At 40.5% G+C, this 9754-nt stretch overlaps 1 protein-coding gene across 3 annotated transcripts in view; it reads right to left on the reverse strand.

Moving 5' to 3' along the window:
* Positions 1-55: 55 nt before the first annotated feature.
* LOC107103935 (segment polarity protein dishevelled homolog DVL-3-like) overlaps positions 56-9754 on the reverse strand; it is a 22421-nt gene continuing 12722 nt past the window's right edge. For 2 of the 3 annotated variants that reach the window (XM_015403793.1, XM_015403791.1), the window contains exons 7-14: positions 7872-7941; positions 6925-7064; positions 6722-6798; positions 6521-6588; positions 6156-6440; positions 5902-6069; positions 5067-5252; positions 56-672 (exon numbers count right to left, since the gene is read on the reverse strand). In XM_015403793.1, the coding sequence (XP_015259279.1) occupies positions 377-672; positions 5067-5252; positions 5902-6069; positions 6156-6440; positions 6521-6588; positions 6722-6798; positions 6925-7064; positions 7872-7941 (1290 nt within the window). In that variant the 3' untranslated portion in view covers positions 56-376. The remainder of the gene's footprint in view (positions 673-5066; positions 5253-5901; positions 6070-6155; positions 6441-6520; positions 6589-6721; positions 6799-6924; positions 7065-7871; positions 7942-9754) is intronic. The other variant, XM_015403794.1, reaches the window with a different exon arrangement.

Below are 9754 nucleotides of genomic sequence, written 5' to 3' on the forward strand. Positions count from 1 at the left end.
GAGTCAGATCCAGATCCAGATCTGAGTCAGATCCAGGCCTGAATTAGATCCAGGTCTGAGTCCGATCCAGATCTGAGTTGAATCCAGATCTGAGGAGTCGGATCCAGGATCATATCGTTCAGCTTCAGGTGTTTTAACATCTACATTTTTGTTAGATCCAGGTCTGGTTCCAGTTCTTGTTCTAGTTCCTGTAAGGTCCAGGTCTTTGTCAGATCCAGGCCTTCCTTAGAATCAGCTCTTCACAGTGATTGAATGTGCCTTAAGTTTTTCTCTCATTTCAGCTTAAGTAAAAACAAAAAAAATCCTTTGCCTTATTTAACATGTCTCCAGGTCACCTAAATGGACATGATATCGTTAACGCCATTATTAACGTCGGTCACATGACATCCACAAAGAGGTCGCTAGGGTTTCCCATGGCCAGGCGGAAAGACTGTCGAGAGATTTCCGGTTGGATTGATGAAAAGTTGTTGTGCTGACCTTGAGATGCAGGCAGGGTGTCTTTGTCGCCATGGGAACCAGAGAAGTGAGTGGGCGGTCCCTGAGCACTTCCATCACTCAGGCAGTCTGCCATCATGTCCTGAATGTTCGCTTCATGTTTGGCAGTTTCTTTCTGGGTTATTCCTTTCCCCTCTTTCTGATCATCGCTGAAGTCTGATTGGCTGCTGCGACTTCCTGCAGGATGAAGAGAATTGTGATGTCATCATTTCAAACAGGAAACAGTGTTACCTATCCATCCCAGTGGGGACAATGGGGTTAGGTAACGGTCTGCAATCAATCAGAATTACATCCACACATACACATATATTCTTCAATGTTAAACATTATTCTATAATGTATGCATTTCTGTAATATATTTTTATCATTGGACGCATTTATATATTGCAATAAATAGGTATAGACATATTAACAATTAAAAAAAGATATATAAATGTATCATTTGCTCTGTCTACCTATACTGTTATCTGAATATTCTTATTGTTTAAATCAATCAACAATATTCAAATACGCTGGACCATGTGTCCTATTGTGTAGCTTGAAAGCTGTATTTAGAAGGTTTGCAGCACAAAAAGAAAGTATTTTTTAGCAATTTATGATTAATTAAATGCCAACATACTTTATTGGGTCTGTCAGAAACACTAATACTGAATGGACCGGCTATCCTTTTCAAGATGGCAGCACTACAGCTTGACAGAACCAATGGGCAATAGCGGCCAATGAGGCCCCTGCTTGTTATATATGACTATGCTCCAATCGCCTTCAGCCTCTATACTGTAACTCATACTCACTCCCCTCAGAGTGCCTGGTGCTTGCAACTGAAAAGGAAATGGACAGCCTGCCCAATGCTAGTAATAATCATGGTGCATTGAAATGTCCTTCCCAGATGGTCAGTAAAACATTTAAAATAGAAGAAAAAATCTATAAAACAAGAAGTGCCCAACAATGTTGTTCAGTTGTTCCCGCATTAGCAAAAGGACCTAGCTTTTTTATGACCAGAGGATGCTGCTGCTGTTGGTGAGACAATATTGTCTAACTTTCTGTTCTGACTGCTGACCTATTTTCTGTGGTGCCGCTCAGGATCTCTATGTCTGAGCTTAATTGTCTTTTGTATAAAATATCTAAGTTACTCTAACTCTCAGGAAGCACTTTTAAACACAGCCTCTACGTGTGCACTTTTCTACTGGGCACATCCATAGGCAAGTGCTAGCTTAGCCTAGCACTTGCCCTGACTCTTTTCAGACTCTTTCTAAAACTCCCTCTCCTTTCTCCTGCTCTGCGTCACATGTTCTCTGCTTCCTTTAGCGATAATGGTGTGTATTAAGTGTAGTATTTTTGTCGCTTTGGAGGCGATGGTGTCAGAGTTAGAGTCCCGGATTCGAACCTTAGAACATCCAGAAGGTAAAACAGGCCCAATAGTTAACAGCTCAGAGCCACCAATACCACAGTCTCGTCCACTCTAACTCAAACAGTCCTGCCCAGCCAGGAAGCTGTTTGTGGCGGTACGCAAAAAGGTTAGTCCTGGATCTTTGCCCACCAACCCTTCTAGGTTTCTAACAGATTTTCCCCACACAGTGACGCATCCACGGGAAACCCCACTCTGGCATTTGGCAGTTCCTTAATGATAAAAGTGGCATTAGAGAGAGACAAAAGGGACCACAGGATAATGTTTGCTGGGGGCCAGAACAGGCGACATCTAATCCTACCTGAAACCGCTGGTTAAGGATAAGGTTTAATATGGTGCCATTGTTATTCACACTGGGGGTAATAATACCAGTAATGCCCATTGGACGTCAATGAAATTAGTGTTGCTTTGGTGTGTAAGCTTTCCAAACAATGTTGGACACTATGGTCCCCTCCCTGATCTGACCAGTGAAGACATGTTTAGCCAAATGTCATCATTCAACCGCTGGTTGTCTAGGTAGTGAAGACAATGAGTGCTACATTGATAATTGGCTTTCTTTTTTTGGGGAAAACCTGGTCTGATTCGGAGAGACAGCATTCAGTTTCAATTCAGTTTATTTTTTATAGCGCCAATTCACAACACATTTTATCTCAAGGCAATTTACAGTTCAACAGATCGTACAGTCAAATTGATTCAAAGTTTTCTATCTAAGGAAAATCAGTTGATTGCATCAACTCATTGAGCACATTTGCAGAATGTGCTTTGTACTTGCCGGGAAGAGATATGAGGTGGGTGGATAGGGGTGGTTTTTCTGTATTTTATTTCTCTGTGTTATGTTTAATGTGTATGTCTCCATAAAAGGAAAACTTAAATAATTGTAGATATGATTAATCTTGTTACAGGGTTACATACCTCAGGGGAAGCTGCAATAAACCTTTTCTCTGAGTCTCTTGACTCAGATGACTTGGTCAATTATAGACCTATATCTAATCGTCCTTTCCTATCTAAAATTCTTGAGAAAGTAGTTGATAAACAACTGTGTGACCACTTAAACCACAATGAACTTTGTTTCAAACAGGTTTTAGAGTTCATAGCATATAGATTTTTCATAGCATTAAAACAGCACTGGTGAAAGTCACTAATGGTATTCTCATGGTCTTATATAATAGATTTGAATCTTGTAACAGCACTGTTAGAGCTCAGTGCTGCATTTGATACAGTTGATCATAATGTTGTTTTAAAAAGGTTTGAACATATTTTAGGAATTAAAGGAACAGCATTAGACTGGTTTAAATCAGCCTAAGTAGGATGGAAGGCAGATTTTTTTTGTTATCAGGCTCATCTCAGGTGCAAACAACCACCAGTTTTAGTCTGTGAGGCAGACGCCTTGTCTACTTTTAAGGTCGGCCTTAAAACTTTCCTGTTTGATAAAGCTTATAGTTACCCTGAGATCACACTTCCTACATAAACAACCTCTTCCCCTCCCCTGCGCTTCAGACCGCCTGCGCAAAGCAAAACCTTCAGCCTCCGTGGTTCCTCCTGTCTCACTTCGCTCCGACTTCCCTGGAGCTCGAGAATGCATGAAATGACTGTATGATCTGGTGAACTGTAAAGTGCCTTGTGTTGTGAATTGGCGCTATATAAATAAACTGAATTGAAATTATTATTATTAATTAATTTGTAGGACCAAAACATTGAGAAATGAATGCTTAATTTAATGTAACATAATTAAAACTCACTGTAAGCATGAATCACACATTTCTAGTCAAAAAATTATTTTCGTTGTGGGTTTCTTTGTAGTAGGGATAATTAGGATCATACAAAATTGGTTTGTTCTCTACTTCCAAACTCAGCATCTCTTCATCCATGCCTGTGATATGAAGTTGTGAGATGTGCTCCTGAAAGCTGTTGTGACCAGATTTGATTAAACTTGTAACATAAATATTTTGATCGAGTTGAGAAATGATCTTCCTGGTATGTTGAAGTACTGATAGTTTGCATCCAATAATTTAAATAAAAGGTGTTCGCTTTTGGGAATATATAGGAATTATGCTCTAATTTGTTATTACTGATCTGTCGATACCATATTTTATTTGACAAACTGGATCTTCTCAAGGTTTTTCTTTCCTGTTTGGTGTAATTGCAATTGTGGATCTTGACCTGACCGGCTTTCAATGGACCGGAGTGGAGCAAAAACGGAGAAGACGTACGTCGACAGTGACGAGCAGAGTAGCAGCGGTGGATGTGGAACAGTTCTCATTGATTACCATGACTGCACAAGTGCTCTGCATGACGTACATGAGCAGGGCGGGGCGGAGCGGTGGAATCTGTGGATTAGAGTGGCTCAGGTTTTCCTGAACTATCTCTATAGTTATGCTGCTATAGGCTTAGATTGTTGGAGGACAAAGGGCCCCCCTTTCTGGTTTCTGCTTCATTCTATCTCTATTCTCCCATTCTGCTGTATTTCTTAGTTCAATCTCTAACGTTACGCACTTTACCATAACTTGGCTCACTTACTTCTATCTTTGCAGCATTGAACTTGGTGAACTTTTTCAGTCCACTTATTTGACTTTAGAATTTCAGATTCTGCTTTTAAAACTAAACAAGCTATATAATATATGATGTTAATGCAGGGGTGTCAAACTGGTTCCAGAAAGGGCCGAGTGGCTGCAGGTTTTCTTTCCAACCAAGCAATAGCACACCAGACTCCATTCATCTCATCAAGTGAGTCTAGTCTTGAGTTAGTCCACATGATGACTTAATGAGATGAATGGAGTCTGGTGTGCTATTTCTTGGTTGGAAAGAAAACCTGCAGCCACACGGCCCTTTCTGGAACCAGTTTGACATCCCTGTGTTAATGTATTTATCTTTTCTAATCAGTCTGATATATTTGCTTTTATAAACAAAGAAAACTAATTTTATTAGATAGTTTTTCTTTCTTTTGTTATAGACACAGTAACCTTAAAACACAGCATTTTTTTTTTTACTCAGTCCTTTCTTTTGAATTCAGTGTGACACACAAAGTGTTTTAATGGCCTCATGTGGCCCTGCACTGTGAAAGACCAATGGTCTTCCCCTTCTTCTGACTGATTACAGTTAATAAAGAAAACAAGCCATACAAAAACTGAAACAACTGTAAAGAAGAAATAGGAAACATATCCTTCACCTCCGCTATGATGACTTCTTTCTCCTCCTGCTTCGCAAGCCGGCAGCTGATGTAGCAGGTGAGGTGAGCTGTAGGGGTGCGGTATGGGATACTGATAAGGAAAGGCTGGCGGGTCACAGTTGGGTCCTCCTCCTCCTTCGTGGTTGGACCCTTCTTCATGGTCGAGCAGAGACATTGCAGCTAGATCTGAAAGCAGGAGGAGCAGCTTTAAGGAATCCACTTTTAACTGTTTATGTCTTCAGTTGTTTTGAAACTATCTTTCAGACTACGCTAGAGTTCAGAATCTTTAAAAAAAATCCTTGTTCTTTAAATTTCTATCATGCAACTCTAGCAATGAAGTTAAACAGTTCAACCATCCAACATCCAGTTGGTGTTCAGTGTTACTATATCGACTACCGTTTCTGAAACTAGTAGTTCAGCACATTAAATACTTGATGACCTGCTTATTCCTAGGTTAGGAGGCTAACACCTTGCCTGCTTTAAATACAAATGGTTGAATTACCTCCTCAGTATGTGATAAAGTTCTAAAGAAGCCTATTAGGAACCATTTAGTTGATACAAGGGAACATATGAACTGGGATGACCACATCTAGAGAGTACTTTATTAAAGGTTCACATTTATTGTTTTTTATTGCCTGCTGAGTGACTGGAGAATTGTAACTATGATGTAAACTTGTTCTTTTGGGTTATTGTTCGTGTAGTTCTATCATTTTCTCTTAAAAAACATCTCAGACATGTTCAGAGTTGCTCCATTAATCCACTTGAGTTGGATCTGTTTCCTAACTACAGCTATGTCCCTCAGTGTGGTCATAAGCTCCAACCTTTCTATCCTCACCTCCACACAGGTCTCCGAACACATAGTAGCACTGCTCAGAGAAGGTGACCTTGTTGACAGTGTGTCTGATGAATCCGGCCTTTAGAAGGTTTCCGGCGTACTTCCGAGCTTCCCGTCGGTCAGTAAAACCTTCGACGTTACGGTGGAGCCAGTCCACCACGTCTGAACCTGCAGGATAAGATGCAGTTTGAGAGTGAATGAATTTAGCATAAATAGAACCTTTCTACATAAGACAATCAAATAATACACATCACCTATGAAAGCGTTGGGAATGGTGATCTTCAGCCACATCCTGTCTCGAACCTCCAACCCTGACTCTGGATTGGCCATGGCCTTGACAATCACTGTCATGTCACTGTGGATGCTGAGCTGATTTTCTTCGTGAACGCCTGGAGGACATGAAGCTGTGTGTGATGGACAGGTCAACAGTGGAGGAATGCTGCAGATTGGGGACGTACTGTAATGTGGGGGGAGCTTCCCAGTCATGGCGGCCGTGTGGGACACCCACGCAGCCGGGTCAATGGGACGCACTGGTTCACCTGCAGGTTTTTAGACAAAGGACATGATGTGTTTTAGCAAGCCAGACTCATACCAACCCAAACATCCGGGCACGACTTACTTCTTGGCAGTGTGAAGCAGCTTCGTGGGTTTGGATCCCAGCACTTAGCCACAGTTAATGTCACTGAACTAAAAGCAAGGAGATACAAGCACAGTTTGAGTCTCTAAAGATCCAGCATGATAAAAACTTCCTGAGTTCCAGAACAGAAGAGGACAAACTGCTGTCCAGAATCTCAGGCAATTCCATTTTTAAGAACCTCACCCTGGTTGGTGGACGATCTCCCTCAGAACTCGGACGGCGTCGTCATTACTCATGTTCTCAAAGTTGATATCATTAACCTGATGGAAAAGAACAACACAGAGAATCAATAAAGCTAAACATTTCTGTTGCTGGCCCAGAGAGCTTGAGAGACTCTAAGCTTTGCTCATCCTCAGCAGCATGAGTGGCGACAGTGTTGGCGGCACCTGCAGCAGCATGTCTCCGGGCTCGATGCGTCCATCCGCAGCAACGGCGCCTCCCTTCATGATGGAGCCGATATAAATCCCTCCGTCTCCTCTGTCGTTACTCTGACCCACGATGCTGATACCCAGGAAGTTATACCGCTCTGAGGAACATGCAGCATCAGTAAAAACATCATTGGATTTAATCCCATAGAACAGTTGTTAAAGTTCGGGACAAACTCTGAACTGGATTTTGAAATGATATTATCAGATCGCGGTCCAGTCGGAATCAGTATGTACCGAACCCAGTCAGTTCTGGGGCTCACTGGCTTCAAAGCAAACAAATTCGGGCATTCTGTGTGAGGAAAAACCCTTTCCTTTCTATTGTGGACCAGACCAAGGCTGTTGAGGGCCGGATAATTATCCTGCTAACACTGATCAAGATTCTTTTTGAACTAAGTCCTACTGGAACTGATCCCCAACATTTTTGGCCTGTTCAGAACTCTACCAGATCCGATTTAGGCCCTACAGCGTTCAGTCGCTATTGTTGTTGAACTGGTTGCACTGAAACGGATATTGTCCAATTTGGATATTATCTAGGATACAAATTGAACCAGTGGAAAAGTGTTGGTCTATCATGAACCCCATCTGGGCAGTCTATGGCCTGTTCTGAACTCTGATATGATCTACACAGTAAAAAAACCCTTACTGGGCTGCATCTATACTGAATAGATATTGAATGTGGCGGACAGGATCCAGATAGTTTCAGACCTGGTTCAGACTTTAATAGAACATAATAGATTTGAACCTATTATGTCTGGATTGTGACCAAGGCTGTCCGATTGCTTTCTACCAGTTCTAGATTCTGTTTGCTCTTATCTAGTCTATTGGGAGCAGTTGTGGACTCTGTTGGACTTGACGCTGACAATGGTGGAATGATCCAGACTGTTGCTGACCTAGTCAGTACTCACCCATGTTGAGGGTTACAGTGATGATATTGAGCGACATGGTGGAGTCAGTAACGCTGCTGAAAGACGCCGACTGACACACAGACAGATAAAGGCAGGTAGAGAAGAATGACAGGTTGACAGAGAGACAGGAGAGGAAGACGAGGGACACATCAGTGGCAAGAAGTCCAGACACAACTAATCAATCTTCAGGCAACATCAAGAGACCGTTTTCAATGACATTTAAGCCAAAGAGCAGCTTCAATTCCTCATGGAGCTTTAAGAGTTTAGATAAGGAACCAAATCAGTTAATGTCAATCTGTTACTACACAACTCCACTAGGGGGAGTACCACATGAGAGAAAATTAGCTATAGAGATCTACCATGGATGTAAAGAAAGGTACAATTAATCATCGGTTGATGGTTTTGTAGATTAAAATTTGATCCACCCCATTAATTGATTATTAATTACAGTGTTGTAGAGTTGCTACCATCCACTAGAGGGCCATTCTTAAGTAGAGCGACAAGGATCTACAATTATCTTTATGCAGTTCTGTTTGTAAATATAAACAGAGGATTATCATTACTCATACTGTTTCAGTATGTTTATCACTTAAATCAGCCCATTCAGCCATGCTGCATGGAGGAGCAGCGCAAAATCTCTGTTGTGCTCAGAAGGCCAGGAAGTAAGGACAAAAAGGTGGAGGACATGATCAAACCATTGCTGTCAGGTCTCCTGTTTTAGCTGGTAAACTATTGTATTTTACCTCTTTTTCCACTTTCCCAAGTACCTACCAATTCCCCATATTATAATAAAAAAAACATTTATCTGCCTCTTAAAGTGGATGTGTTGCTAGCATCTAGAGTAAAAAACTAATCACCTAACTGTAGTTTGCAATTGGTTGACAGGTGGTTATTTTAGATTTCCTTTGAACTTGTCTTTGAATATACTGGAGTTAGACTGGGGGAGTCAGATGGCTTACAGCACCTGCCATAAAATTTCCCTTATTTTCAAATCCAAATAATGACAGGTATGCAGAAATCATTTGTAACATTATAGAAAAATAGATGCTGCACAGTGGATAGAGAAGGCTGTTGTGTGTTAATGCACTTCAGAGCCAGGATTTATATTCCTCTGAGAGCAAGCAGATCAAGCACCAGCCATTTAAAAGTGATGCTAAAGGCACAGTGTATCCATTCACTGACTGATGGATTACACTAAAGGAGAACTAAAAGAAAGCTACATCAGAGTTAGCATCTACTTCATTTAAACATTGAGCTGAAAACAGACAGTATGTCAGAGCGACATACCCCATCCCTAAATTATAGATATAGATCAATGTATATAGGAAATGATAATTGTTTCACAAATTTTAATCATTTTTCTTTATTCTGAAACCCAAAAGGTTAACTTTTTATAAATTAACATGAATATGTTCTGACATAAGATAAATAAGTTGAGTAATGTGTAAGAAAAGATGATCTTTTTCAGTCAGTATTTAATCCATCTGGAACAATAAATTGTTCAAATATAATAATGTACAATTTTTTTATTCAATATTGTAGAAAAATATATTTCACCCTTTTTGTTATGGAAAGATCATCTTGACAGAAAAGAAAACTCAGATGTTTAAGAGAATGACCACTTCTACATTTTATTTGAAAAAGAAGCTAATTAGTCAGTCACTTCATTTAGATGGGATTAAACTGATTTCTGAAAATAAAATAAGAAATCTTGGTGTTATTTTTGATCACGACCTGTCATTTCTATCCCATATCAAAGACGTTTATAGAACTTCCTTATTTCATCTGCTCAATATTGCAGAAATTAGAATTATCCTGCTGAGAACCTAGTCCATGCATTTGTTACTTCAAGGCTGGACTATTGTAATTCTTTACTATCAGGA

This window comes from Cyprinodon variegatus, unplaced genomic scaffold, assembly GCF_000732505.1.
Source record: "Cyprinodon variegatus isolate N-32 unplaced genomic scaffold, C_variegatus-1.0 Scaffold1567, whole genome shotgun sequence".
Classification (NCBI taxonomy): Eukaryota; Metazoa; Chordata; class Actinopteri; order Cyprinodontiformes; family Cyprinodontidae; genus Cyprinodon; species Cyprinodon variegatus.